The 13,954-nt window shown below is 39.4% G+C and overlaps 1 protein-coding gene across 3 annotated transcripts in view; it reads left to right on the top strand.

Annotated features, from left to right (window-relative positions):
• Window positions 1–6,928, top strand: part of TDRD9 (tudor domain containing 9) — a 68,486-nt gene extending 61,558 nt beyond the window's left edge. For 2 of the 3 annotated variants that reach the window (XM_053946784.1, XM_053946786.1), the window contains 6 exons: window positions 117–226; window positions 394–487; window positions 1,141–1,279; window positions 2,416–2,525; window positions 4,828–4,900; window positions 6,144–6,827. In XM_053946784.1, the coding sequence (XP_053802759.1) occupies window positions 117–226; window positions 394–487; window positions 1,141–1,279; window positions 2,416–2,525; window positions 4,828–4,900; window positions 6,144–6,239 (622 nt within the window). In that variant the 3' untranslated portion in view covers window positions 6,240–6,827. Of the gene's footprint in view, window positions 1–116; window positions 227–393; window positions 488–1,140; window positions 1,280–2,415; window positions 2,526–4,827; window positions 4,901–6,143; window positions 6,828–6,855 lie in introns of those variants that run through there. The other variant, XM_053946785.1, reaches the window with a different exon arrangement.
• The last annotated feature ends 7,026 nt before the right edge of the window (window positions 6,929–13,954 follow it).

Here is a 13,954-nt window from a genome sequence, read left to right as displayed (position 1 = left end):
ATCTGCTAGCAGTAAGCAGCTATTCTGAGTTTTTGTTGTGAATTTAAAATGGTTTTTTATTTACATGTTTTTATGAGTTTTGGAGTTTTTTATTGTTGAAAATATTTCTTCCCCAGAAATGTTTTCATACATAAGGACAGCATAAACTCCATTGTTGTCCATGATGGTGCAGAAGATCCCTTTCAGCAGCTCTTGGTCGCCACTGATGTATCAGTAACTGCAGCTGGTAATGTCTAATAAAAAAGTTTGGATTGTTTCTCTAGACTGCTGGTTTTATATAAGTAATTCTATGAGTAAATATGTCACTGTAGTTCTGTGTTACATCTTTTTGAGGTGTCATTTTCATTAAATGCTCCTTAAGAGTTACTTAATTTTTTTTTCTTTTGGTGCAAGGGTCTGTGATTTTAGGTGAAACATCTTTGATGCCTCCTATTCATGGCCTGCTTGCACTCCTCAGTATGCTGTTTGCTCCTGCAATAGAACTCAGGTATTTGTGCATTTTAAAGTGGTGGGTCTCCTATTATTTTCTTTAGGATCCTCACAAATTTTTGACAGATATTATTTATTTGCTTTTAGCATTTTATGTATTCTCTACCTGGTATTTTTTTATGAGTTTTAGTGTAGTATGTAGGTAAAACAACTTGTTCATGTACTTACGAATTGGTGCTGCAGAGTCTCCTCTCATGATAAGGCATTACAGCTCCTGACAGTTGTGCTGGAAGCCTGGGAACGTGGAATGGTAAACTGGGAATGTTAAATCTACATGAGGAGAGGAACTTGCGTAAATTTTTGTATAAGCTGAGCTCTGGCAGTGGCGTCACTGTTGTGTTTTCTTGAAATTCTGGTATTTGCAGACTTCAGTTTCAAAATAGTGAAGCTTGCTTTCCTTTACTTTGCTTACGTGTGATTTTTTTTTTTTTAGTATGTTTTGTATGTTTTTATAACCAGAGCTTCAGTTTTGTATCATTGCTGTTTCTTTTAAAAACCAGTATGACTGAGTGTGAATGCCTCTCAATTGTTTTAGCTTCTTTCAAACACGTCTTGTTTTGCATGGCTTAGACAAATTCATTTAAGTCTGTCTTCATAAGAGGTTCGTTTCCTCATCTCTTGGTGAAACTGTTTTCTTTCTTTTTTGTGTAGAGTTGATAAAAGTGGGAAGTACTTTACTGGTGTTCTGTGTGGTTTGGGTTGGAGTCAGACATCTGGGGCTCCACTGTTTCCAGCAAATGATATGGAGGTGACATTTGATGTGCATTTTGGACTGGAAGACATAACAGAGGTAAAACTTGCATAAGAATGTTCACTGCAGTAGGAATTCAGTAGAAGTCAGTGCATCTGAGCTTGTTAACCCTTAGTGTTAATAGAAAAGCTTGTTTAGACTGTGGGGTTTGTGTTTTTTTTCCTTTTTGTAGTTTTGGTTGTTTGTTGGGTTTTTCTTTGGTTTTGTTTGTTTAGGTTTTTCAATGTGCTCCCTTTTTATGCTCTTGGATTTTTATCAGGAGAAGCAGTTGCCCACCCCTACACTCTGAACAAATAACACAGCATAGAATGTTACACACTTTTCAAAATATAATCATCAATTTTGCACTAACTGGAAGTTACTAGCTTACTAGTTTTGTTCTTAGGATTGTCATGGCTTTTACTAAAAAGCAGAGCACTGCTGCTTTGCAGGCTTCAGTTTGATTTTACAGCTCTGATAAGTCATCTGTATTGAGATGCATCTCGGAGCAAATCAGCCAAACAAACAATAGAGCCCCTGCATTCCTCCTTACTGCCTTCTGCAGCTCAGAGAGGAGCTCTGTCAGAGGGAAGCATGTACATAACCTGTGCAGTGCAGGACAGTGGCTGTGTTTGACACGGGCCTGGGACAGTGAAGGACGTGCCCTGGTTAGGTCTGTGTGTGAAGCAGGTGCTTAGGGTGTTCCTGGAGGTTGTCCAAGGACACAGTGGACAGTGCTGGTGCACACGTCTGTGAGCTGTTATTTTCTGAAAGCACTGATTTGGGTATGCTGGCTGTATTCATGATGCCTTAGCCAGAATGGTAACACCAAGGTGCTGTATATGTGAAAAATTATGGACAGAGAGAGGAAAAAAAAAAAAGAAAAAACTTTCACAGAAGGAATTCTGCTTTGGAAAAAGTCCAGGCAAGTGGTAGCCTGTATGTTTTATGGCATATTTGAGTAACTTTAAAAATAGTGATACCAGGTGGCTGAAATATTAACAACACTGACCACCAGAGGTGCAGCCTGAGGAAGAAGCATTTTTGAAACTTTAGATGTTTTTACTTATGGAAATACTATTACAATTGAAGTTCAGTGATGTGGATGCCACAACCACCTTCATGTCAGTGTAATATGGTACAGACTTTGTGCTGGTTCAAAGTGCTTTATGTTCTGTAACTGGTGTGTTTTACAGATAAACAGTCTGAGGACAGCTATGAATAAGCTGCTCTGTGAGCAAGCATTGCATTCTGGACAAGAGCAAGTGGCACAGCTGCAGGAGGATATTCGTCAGAAGCTTCTATGGTAATCATTTTGTAGAAATAAGATCTTCTGTTTCACAGTCTCAGCAAAAATGAGTGATTGCTTGAAGTATAGCTCAGGTTAGGCTTTGGAAAATAATATATGCTCTCATTTGATGATGCAGTTCATTAATTTTGTTTATTTATAAAGCATTATACTAAACAACCTTAGACTTCTTGTGGAAGCACTGGTTCTTCAGGGAAGCCAAATCACTTAGGAGTCATAAAACCTAGACTGTAAAACCTGTTCTACAGGATATCAGCCCTTATGTGTCCTTGTTTTTTGCACCCAGGACAAAGCTAATGGAGTCCTATGGCATAACAGTGCAGAAGAATTTAGAATTCTTTCTTCCTTTACATTAAATTTGAATCATGTGTGCTGCCTTTCCTCCCTCAGCAGACCTGTGCAGAATAGGTGCTGGCCAAGTGAATTGGAAGTCCCAGGCAAATTTAGGAACTGAAGTAAGGCCACCTGCTTTTTTTTCCCTGCAAGCCTCCCTTCTTCTTGGAAGTGAAGCAGTAGTTCTGAAAAGACCATTGTGATTCAGTGCAGCCAGCCTGGAGAATTTTTCAGCTTGTAGTTTGGGAGAAGGAGTGCAGTGAACTATCCCAGAACAGCTCCTTCTGTCTGTCCCTGCTGAGCATAATGTGAAAAATCTTCCCTTGTTTGTACACTCAGCATAAATTTTAGTGTTGTCTGTATCATCAGAATTTTCTCATCCTGACCTGGCTCTCTACTAAACTGTCTTAAAAAGAGCTCTTGTCCAGAGGCCATAACATAACTTTTACCAGCCTCATCTCTAAGAAATAGGACCTTTTTTTTCCAATAGAGCTTTGCTGGAGTAACTGCAGGATGTCAAAGTTAGGCAGTTCATGGTGCTGATAAAGATCAGAACCCTGCTCTTACCCAGGGTTATCAGAATGAGTATCAGAGCAGCTGTTCATGCTAATTTTTCAGGTGCTCCTTGTTTTCGAAAATACCTGCTCTCTTATCTGTGGAAAAAAACCTATTAAATTGCCTTAAGTTAAAAGCAAACACCCATACTTCCTATTTCCAAAACACCAAATAAAATTTGGGTGCATTCCATAGTAAATTAACAAGTCAGCCTTACCTTTAAAGGCACTAGAAATGAAATTAAAAGAGCACAAGCAATGGAGATATGGAATGTGGTTGGGCAGAAAGAATCAAAGCCACAAACCCCTGTCTGGAGGTGACTGTGACAGTAACAGCTCACGCTGGGACATCAACACTTACATGCTAAATTGAAGGCACTAAAATGTCACTGCTATTTGTTCAGACATGTGAATACTTGCTACAGTTTGGGCACCTATTTTGGGCTGATTGTTCAGACATCTCCAGCCAGCTGGGAGGGGAAGGGTCAGACCTTGGCACAGGTCCGACGTGTTCCCAGCTCAGTGCCGATGGCCTGACTCAGTCACTCTCATCAGCCCCAGGCTTTTTGTCTTCAGGATTTTCTACCTTTCTGTGGTAGCCTTCTCTCCTGGAATTTTTGTACATTTATTGGTTGTCCTCCAAGCATCCTACAGATATTTTTATTTAAATTTTTATATTATTTTTGAACGTTTTTATTTGAAGGAATAAACGGTCTGATTATTGTAATGATTTCTTCTTTTCCCTTGTGTAAAATCTTTCTTGGTTTTCAATTTTTTTTTCCACTTGCACTTTCTGTGTTTTGGAAAAAACATTTATTAATTCAATTACATAGGTAAAAATTTAGCCTGAACAATCTTTCATAACTGTTTTCCATTTTTCAAAAGCTAATTGTATTTACAACATGTCACCACTACTTAAGACTAAAATCAGATTTTGAAAAACACATCTAGACAGAATTAATTAATGTCTACTACTGTTGTACTTTGCACAGCTTGAGGAAATAACTGGAGCAGACAGACAATCTATAGTAATTGAGTTGTCATGCAAAACAAAATACCCTAAAAATAGCTGTATTATACATTCTAGTGAGTAAGCATACATAAAATGTAAGGAATAAATTACAGTTGCAAATTCTAGTGCTTTGTAAAAAAAGAATCTCATTATTTCTTTAGAAGAAGATACATTCTGATGCATGATATGTCCCTGTGAAAATTTCTATTTTGACTTACTCCACTGGATAGGCAAAGTACAGAGAAGTAAAAAGTCAGACTAGATCAAGAGGGAAATTTAAGATTTCCTTTAACACAGACATCTTTAAATACCTGGTTATATCTCATCCAAAAAAATCCTTTGTCTTTCTAATGAACCAAACACAAGTTTATTTCTCAAGGCTGTATTTATGTAATTTCAGTTTAATCTGCAAATCAAAGCCTCGAGACGTAATTGATCCTACCTGGTATGAGAAGCCATATGCATGGAATCAGGTAAGGGTTTTTTTTTTGGTTGGTTGTTTTTTTTTTGCTTTTGGTTTGGTTTTGTGTTTTTTTGTTGGTTGGTTTTTTTGAGGAGTTTGAGTACTCCAGTAGAGTTAAGGGTGTTGAAAGAGTTATTGAATTTGAAAATACCAAAAGCACTGTAGGGTTAAATGTAAAGCATAAGAACTTCTATTTATGTAAGCATTTACTGCTGTTGATACCCTGTTTTTGTAGAGTCTGTTCAGTTGTTGGGTGACTTTTTTTTTTAATTTTATGTATATAAATATTTAGTATTTTTAAACAGAGCTCTCCATGGTTTTAAGGTGAGAGAGATTGTAAAGGTAACTTCACATTTGTTGGAAGTTAATTTTCTATTCTTTCTATTAAGCAGCTGTAGCTACATTTTCCTGAATGCAGTGCATTTTAGTTTTGTTTTGGGTTGCTGTGGTTTGAGGTGGCTTTTCCATTCTAGGCAGACAGAAATGTGGCTTGTATTGGAACAAATGTGGTGAGGTCAGAGAGAAGGGCAGTTTTCCCAAGACCCAGGAGGGTTTAATGAGAAAACTCTTCTAGCTTCCTACTCTATTAGACATCTTACCTTTCTTTCTGTAAGGGCCTCTGCAGGCCACTGGATTTCCTGGAGAACAAGTGGAGTTTCTTGATTAAAAAGGAGGCGAGGAATAAAAGTGCAGGAGTAAAAGTGCTACACACACTCTCCCTGTGCCTCTCCCACCCTGCAGCCCATAAAGGAGGGGTTTGGGTCACCCTTGAAAAGAGGGACAACAGAACAAACACCAAGGGCACTTATTTCTAAAAGGCATTTTTATAGAGTGTGTTGTGATATACTGCCTTAGGCCAAAGGGTTTCTGTTTTCATGTTTCAGATTCAGTTATCCTTGGTTTTAGGAGGATAATATACTCACTTCTGCTGGTGTTTATCTTTTGTAACAAGCTAATGTGTAGGCCTTGAATCAGGATTTTCTCCACTGCATCTGAAGAATCCCAGGACATCTTAGATCATCAAATACTGCCTGTAATGCTTTGGAATTCATTGTGGAATAGTATTCTAAAATCATGGCAGACCATGAGAGAAAGCATTTTGCAGCCCTGGCTCTTTTCTTGCAGTGTGTGGCATGAAACTGAAATTCCTGTATGATTTCAAACTCAGAACTCTTCAAGACTTTTTCTTAGCTGTGTTATATAGGAAAACATTAAGAATGCATTCTGACTTTCATCTTACTTCTTTTGGCTAGGTGGATTCTCAGTGTATTATTGACAAGCCTGAAAAGCAGCATGAAAGAGGAAATTTTGTTTATCAGCTCCACAAGCTTGTTTTGTTGAATGATTAAGTATTTCTAGAAGTCTTTCAAAGGATGAGGTATTAATAGTCTAAAAATTAGTTCTGTCTTGTATGCATGTTTTGCAAGACTTTTCCTTAATATGAGTACAAGTGTACTGAAATACAGTTTGGAAAATGTTCCTGTGTTTCTAAAAAAAGCTGAGGTTTGCTAGCCTAGAGCAGACAAGTTCAGTCATAAAAGAAACTGATGTAAATCAGGATGCAATTTTCATTTTAAGAATACTTGTGAACAGGTTTATCACAAGATACATGAAAGATGAAGCAACTCTAGGCTTAGTTGTTCATTTTCTGTCTAAAAACTCATAAATTACAGGGTGTGACTTTATTTGTCTGTAATTACAAGTTGCATTTTCCTATTTTCTTTTTATTAGTTCTTTAAAAAAATACGCAACAAAGGGGATTGGTGTTTCCCTTAACCAGGAAATAGAAGTCAGAAGAAACTGATGATCTAAAATATGATCTGATCCAAACTGTATCTTCATATACTGGATACAGTTTTTTTGTTAATTTCTTTGTACAGCAAAACATAACATGATTTATTTTCCTGTATGGCAGAAGAATGCTTTTGAATTACTAATTCATGGCACTTTGTTTCATCCTTTCAGCTTACTTTTACCTGGGTCATCTTTAGCCCTAAAAATGAGGTCAGTGGTTTCAGAATAAAATTCAGAAATTAAATAAAATGTCTTTGTCTCTTCCTTTGTGCGGTCATGCTTAATAAAAGCTTAATTTAGTTATTAAAGGTATGTGATTGCATTCATGAAAAATATCAGTACAGAAACAATATATGGAAGGGTATTCATTTTCACTGTTCAGTCTGTGATTTCAAGGTCATGTAATATCCAGTCATCCTCTGAAGGACAGAGAATCAGTGCTCACCATGAAGAAGTGGCAGATTTTTGGAAAATAAGGGGATGCTTAGAATAAGAAATTACTTTAAGCTATACTTAAATAGAGGGATGACTGTCTAACAGGCAATTTCAGTGGTTTATTAGAGCATTAATTTCTTAGACCCATTTTAGTGATCCCTGGGAATTAGAATAGTTAGAGAGATCTAACAGAAAAATTGCATCTCAAGTTGCTTAGACAAGAGTGTTTCTCAGACAAGTGGTGTACACCAATTAAGTGTTCCTGTTAAACACTTTCAGGGGCAAGTGGATCAGGCAGGATTTCAAATCTTGCTTTTGTCTATTAACGGTGGGATTTTCTGTAGGAAAAGGAAACTTGGCAACACAGAAAAGCATGAGAAAAAGAAAGGAATTCATTCCACATAAGCAACAGGCAATTTTTTTTTTTTTTTTTTTTAAACTCTGTTTCTCCCATGTGTGGGTCTGTGTGTGTGACTGTGCTGCCACCAGGTGGGGGCTGCTGTGATAAAGGACAGAACAGCCCTGAAGGAAACTCAGCATCCTTCAACTCAGCCTTGCTGGGTGATGTTGTTTATTTGCAGATGGATATATACAGTACTAACATTTAAAAAGGAGCTGTTGTATTTTATTGTTTGGTTTAGGCTTCAGCAGCATTGCAAAGTCACTTAACAAGTTTAAGGTAAGTAGCTTCAGGATTTCCTCTCAAAGGGTAATAGTATGTCACACTGGAGAAAGAAGTATTGTAAAGTAGCAGGGTTTTTGTGGCTGTGAACCTGATCCCACTCAGCTTTGTGACTTTTGGGGGCTACTTCCATAAGAAAAAAGGCCATGACTACTTGTCAGGATTTGCTTTATCTCCAGATGCTCACCAACATTGAGCAGAATGAGACTTCAGTTACCATAATTTACTGTATTTCTTCATTGAGCTTAAGGTGGAAATACTTAAATCTATAAACGATCAGATTAATGCTCTTAAATTCCTCCAATAGTAATGATAAAGTGACAAACTGTACTTACAGGTGCTTCTGAAATCTGAAACAATGTGCATTGAGTATTATTCATAATTCCCCTCACAGCTGCAATGATACCTGATAGCAGTTTTAAATCAAAAGGAGATTTTTTGCTATTCCATGTAATTAATTTTGGAATTTACTGCTGTGGGCTCTGGTGGAAATCAAATATTTAAACAAATAGAAAAATAAACTGGAACTCCAGGGAAGGCAGATCCTTTAATAAGTGTTAAAATTGAGGAACTTGAATTCCCTATCTTATTGAATTCCAGAACCTCAGAAAATATATTGAAAGAATGTCTATTTTTATCCTTGCCAAAGTATTTCCTTATGACAGGTATATAGGTGGAAAATATTGTTAATGAATCCTTTTACAGAGAAGTCACCTGTAGTTCCTCCACTGATTCTTGGTAGTGCTGCAGAGCACTTGCTCTGTTCTTCCAGGAGAATCACATCGTCAGGATGAGCAGCAGAAGGGAAAAGGATACAACACAATTGGGAATTTCACAATTCCTTCCCCAAAAGTGTGTGTGTAAGGATTAGGATGCTTTGAATGAACCCAAGTGAGTCCTGCTGAGCCTGTGGCCACTTGCACTGTGGCAGCTGTGCTCTCTGCAGGGAGTGCAAGTGGGGAAGTCAAGGTGAGAGCGCATGTCAGTGTGAAGTGATGCATTTCCAGAGAAAACAGGAGTGTCCTTCTTTAGCTGGGTGGAATTTTCAGAGGTACAGGTGAGTGCATGTAGATCCTGCTTTGACCTTTCCTAGCAGAGTTGTGTTGCTGTTGAACTACTTATTCTGAAAACTTGCACCGTGGATTTTACAGTGCCAAGAGGAAACTGAGTTACCAGGGAAAGGAAAGCCCGAGATGGAATTTGAGTAATGAAGGGATGGTGATTTGATAGACCACAATAAATGAAGTCTCAACAGGTTAAATTCAATGCCAGTCTACATGGAAGTGTTAGAAAAACAGCCGCATGAATTAGGATAAATTATGGGTCATGTTTTAAACCAGGATACAGGTGTTGACATAGACTGTGCAGGAGTTACACTGGCCTTGCCAAGTTGTTAGCATGTTTTTCAAGGACCACAGTAACACAGAGCAGGATTTGTCTACCTCATAGAAAGGGATAGAACTGGACAGAAAAATAAAAACCCACCATCAGTGTATGGTTTGATTTGGAGTTTCTTTCTTTAGAAGAACCTTGAGAAAAGCAGGTGAAACTCTGAAGAGGTAAATAAATTAAAGAAACCTGAGGCAAAGATGGTATGTCTGAGATATAATCCTCCAAAAGAGTGTTGAGGGAAGAGGCAAGCTCTGAGCTGACATGGTGAATCTTTAGGAAGATAAATTGCTCTTTTCTTAGTCACTGAGCTACATGGGTAGATGTATTTGTCATCCCTGTGTGATGCTCCTATATTTAGCTTTCACTCAAACTCCAGTAGTGTCTTGTCTAATCTCCCAGATCTATGACTTAAATGCCTTGGGGAAACAGAGGTGGCTGTTCCCTCTTCTGAGAGAGCTGCAGGACAAGGACAGGACCTTCCTAGAGGTCACCCCCTTAACATGGCTGTGAGTGATGGGGAAATCCTGGCAGATGTTTCTTGGCACATGGATGAGTTTGTGGATGTTTCTCAATTCCAGGGCAAGGGGCCTGAGGGCTGAGCTTGGGTGCTCAGTGAGGGGTACTGGTGCTCACTACTGGTTTTGCCATCAGACTGGTGAGAGGGCAGTGGGTTGAGGTGAGCTGGCCAGCAGTGAGCTGCACACACCATGAGCTGTCCTGAGGGGTCATGGCCTTCACTCCTTCACCCCAGCAATTCCCTCCCTCACAGGGAGGCACCCTGGGGAAAGAGAGAAGTGGGGTTGCTACTTGGCTCAGGGGAAGGAGGGAGGTGAAGCATGTGGTTGAAATGCTGGCATTCATTTCCTTCTGTGCTCCAAAAAGTGCAGGGGCTGCTTTTTGCTCTGAGAAACTGCAATCAAAACTTCTTCACTCATGGTGAGATGAGTTCATGACATTTTCATGTCATGCTTTTGAAACTTGTCTCCTCTCTGTGCCAGTCAGAGGGAGGAACCCCCAGTGCTCCACAAACACACCAGTGTGATGGTTTTCTTTGCCCCTCCTGTATTTGTTCTTCATGCCATGTGGAGAACCACGGAGTTTTAAGTATTTAAATTCTCTCATTTTGTTTTCTTCCTAAACACAGCATACAACACCCATGGGTACCTTTCTCTGTGTGCTTGGAGTAGGAAAGGTACAGCTGTTGGCAGTATTTCAACATTTACAAAGCTCGCTCTTCTCTTTTTGGTCTGTTAATAGCAAAAATCTAGAGTGCATAATCAGGACCAGCACAGAGGATCTGGGGTTTTCTTTGTCTGTCTTTAATAAGGACAGAAAAGCCACATTTAAAAGACAGGAAAGTAGATAAGATTTTACTAAAATTCTTGATACAGACAGTATCTTCCACAGCATATATTTCAAGAGATCACAGAACCTACCTGCAGGGAGTTCCTCTCTAGTTGAAGATGGTAGCTCTGTCTTGAACTACTTTCACTTGGTCTCGACAGCACTTGTGCAAACACCCTCCTCCTGCCCAGCTGCCAGGTAAGATGAGAACTGACACTTTACATCTGATTATTTTACATGTTCTCTGAGGAACAGATACTGCTTGAATTTTATAAATAAAGGAGAAGGAGTTAGAAAATACACTGGGAAAAACACAAAGTGATTGCTGCTGATCACAATTCCTAAAATGAGACTAGTTCCTGAAGCTAGTATATTTGTAGTGATGTTCCATAGGATGTCAGTGCTGCAGGATGAGGAAGGGAAGCACAGTCCCTGGTATCTTGGGAGCTTCCAGAGGGTATGTGAGTGCTTCTGGAAGGAACATTTCACATTTCAAATGGATGCTTTGAGCTGAAGGGCAGGAAAAACAGCAGAACAATGCATCTAGATAGAGATGGGTGTATGGTAACAGTGTTGTAAAGCATCAAGAAGAGGACTTCTTTCTTGTATATTTTCTCTGTGCTTATGTGTGATATTATTATCTTCATTTTCATATTAAAATGCAAATTTTTGTCTTAATTTTACTGCAGCCAGTTTTCAAGTTACTCTTTTTCAATTTATTTGAACTGAGACAGTTCATTTTTTCCTCTGTTTCTCTGCTATAACAATGTAGTCTCATGTGATTGTTTCACAACTATAAATCCAGTTACATTTAATTTAGCTCTTCTTGGGCAGTTTCATTCAGCTCCTGTATTTATCTCATGCAGGTATTGACCTAGAGTCAACTTGAAAACTTGGCTCCTTTTTGATAAAAGCTTTTCCAGGTCAGGATCATTTCAATAACTAGTTTTAATATAATCTGAACTAGTTTTTGTCTGAAGTAAATGAGAAAGGTACTACAAATTTTTTGGAAACATAGGGAGATAATGATTTAGGGCCACTCCACGAAGCAGTTAAATGTCCATAGTTTACAATAAAATCTTTTTATTATATAAATTTTTCTTTACAGTCTCTGTAAACACAAGAAGGATTACTTGTGCAATCCCATCATATGCATTACTGTTTGATGCATGTGATGAGATGTGATAGTAGAAGACTTGGCCAGAATAGCCAAGTATATGAGGTATTGAACATGGTCTTTAGTTCTTCTGTTCTTTTTTATTTAGTGCTGGAGATTAAAAGGAGATACGTTGTATATTTTAGCTTTTTTTAGTGATTTTTATTTTTAGTGATTTATGGGATTGGAATAAAAAGGAACGTTTGGGCTGGACAGGCTTTTGGTGCTAGCTGGCATTTACAGAAAAATGACCTTTGACTTGTTTGGTTTTCTCATAGATATTCAAAGAATGGTAGAGGCTCAGGGAAATTTGTCTAGGAATACACTACAAAGGTGGCTGCCATGTGGTTTTCTATCATTTAGTGTCAGGAAAAATTGATGCCAGGTAGGAGAGGACTTGAAATTAGCAATTCTTTTATTGTACTTCATAGAAAGGCTCTTATTCCTTTGGATCTAGCAAAGAAGCCACATTTGAGAATGCACCCCTTCTGTTTCAGAGATTTTCTGACATACAAGACTGTTGAAAAATTACTTGCTAAGCTGGCAAGATGATCTTAGAGCAGCAAAGCAACTTTCTGGCTGCCTGCCTACTCCCAGTTCTCAGCAGCTTGGTGTGATGGCTGTCATGTTGTTCTAATAATTCTTATTGTAACTTAAGCTCAGCCAGTACATTGAGCTGTTTAGGTTGGTGTTTTGACTGAGTTAGAACAGAATTCAGAATTGATGAGATAAGAAACTCATGAACCAGCATAATGAACACCACATAGGGAAAAATAAAAGGTGTGATTAAGACAGCTATGAATAGAAGAAAAGGAACACTGCCTCCCAGTCTGTTCCTTGGGTGTGATTTCCCCAGAGCAGGGAGGAAGAAGATCAGCAAGGTGAGATCACTGTGCCCAAGGGCACAGCAGCCAGGCTGTTTTTGGAGTTGATGAGTGAAGCATGAGCTAAGCAGGCTGCAGAACCGAGGAAACAGGCCAGAGGCTACAGCATTCTTATTTTTTTTGGGAGGAGTGGTGTTGAATAACAGACAATCCCAAAAATCATCCAGGTGGGGTCAGCAGAATTGGACTAGTGATTTAGACCTCAGTGGATGGAAACTCCTGTGGAGAGCAGTGTCTTCTCCAAACTGCCTCAGTGAAGGTTTGCTAGTGCAGCTTGGCTATCAGACTGCTAGGAAAACTCTTAAGAAAGATATTTCTGACCTGCTGTTCAATATCTATTACAAGTTTCACACATCCAGACTTTCCTCTTGGGCCAGAAGTACTGCAGGTGGAATGTTTTGACCTCATCAGTCTGCAGGTTTCTGTCCTCCACCCTCACTTCCTGCTGATAAGCTGGTGTGTGGGTCACAGCAATCTCGTGTCCTCCATGAGGCTGATCACAGCACATGCTTTATTAACTCAAACTCCTGGCACTTGTTGCCGTTTCCTACTTGTATGTCAGGATGGGTTTTATAAGTTTTGTTTCATTTCCTAAAGCCTTAAAAAGCATTCCAAGTTTATCTTGCCTGCAGTCTCTGTGTTGCCTGAGGCTCATGCTGCACTTCAGTGCTCATGTATGCTGCCTTCTTCCAGTGGTAGGTTCCCTCTTGATGCCAGATCGCTTCTCGTACTTTGCCTAAGGCCATTCTCAGCCTGCCCTTGCCAGTGCCTATAGCCTGATGCCAGACTGTGCTCCCATGCAGGATCAGGATCTGTTGCCAGCTCACACCCCAGAGGTGAAGGAGAGGTAACTGCGAAAATTTCTCCTTGCTGAGTCACTTCACTGCTGCTCTTGGCTTGCCCGGTCTGGAGTGGCATGTTTTGTGTCATGGGTGGTTTTTCTAGAGCTATGATTCCAAGGCTGACATGGGATCTTTTTTTGGTCAAATGGTCACAAGGCCTTCCCAGTGTCTCCCCAGCCAACACAGCCAGCTTTGAGATTTCCCTGTTCCCAGAATGGTCATCAGGGCTGCACAGAGCTCAACCCTCAGTTTTCTGGCAGAACTAAAAAATGGCAAGGATTAACAATCTGAAGCCTGAAAATCAGGGGTGGCCAGCCTCTCTTGCAAAGTGGTCCATCTCCTAATTCTGCTACCACTTAATGTCCTGTTAGGATTTGTCTCAGCATTTGCACTGGTATTTCAGCAACTGAGTGTTTCTATGAGACTTGATACCTATGTCAGAAATGCAATTCCAGTGGATTCACCACCTTTTAACACAGAAATACCTCCATGCCATTGCCATCTCAGTGGGCCCTTGGCCAGACAGAAAAGTTTT

Source organism: Vidua chalybeata, chromosome 6, assembly GCF_026979565.1.
Source record: "Vidua chalybeata isolate OUT-0048 chromosome 6, bVidCha1 merged haplotype, whole genome shotgun sequence".
NCBI lineage: Eukaryota > Metazoa > Chordata > Aves > Passeriformes > Viduidae > Vidua > Vidua chalybeata.
The sequence above is the reverse complement of the archived record's forward strand: the minus strand, read 5'-3'. Positions and strand labels throughout refer to the sequence as shown.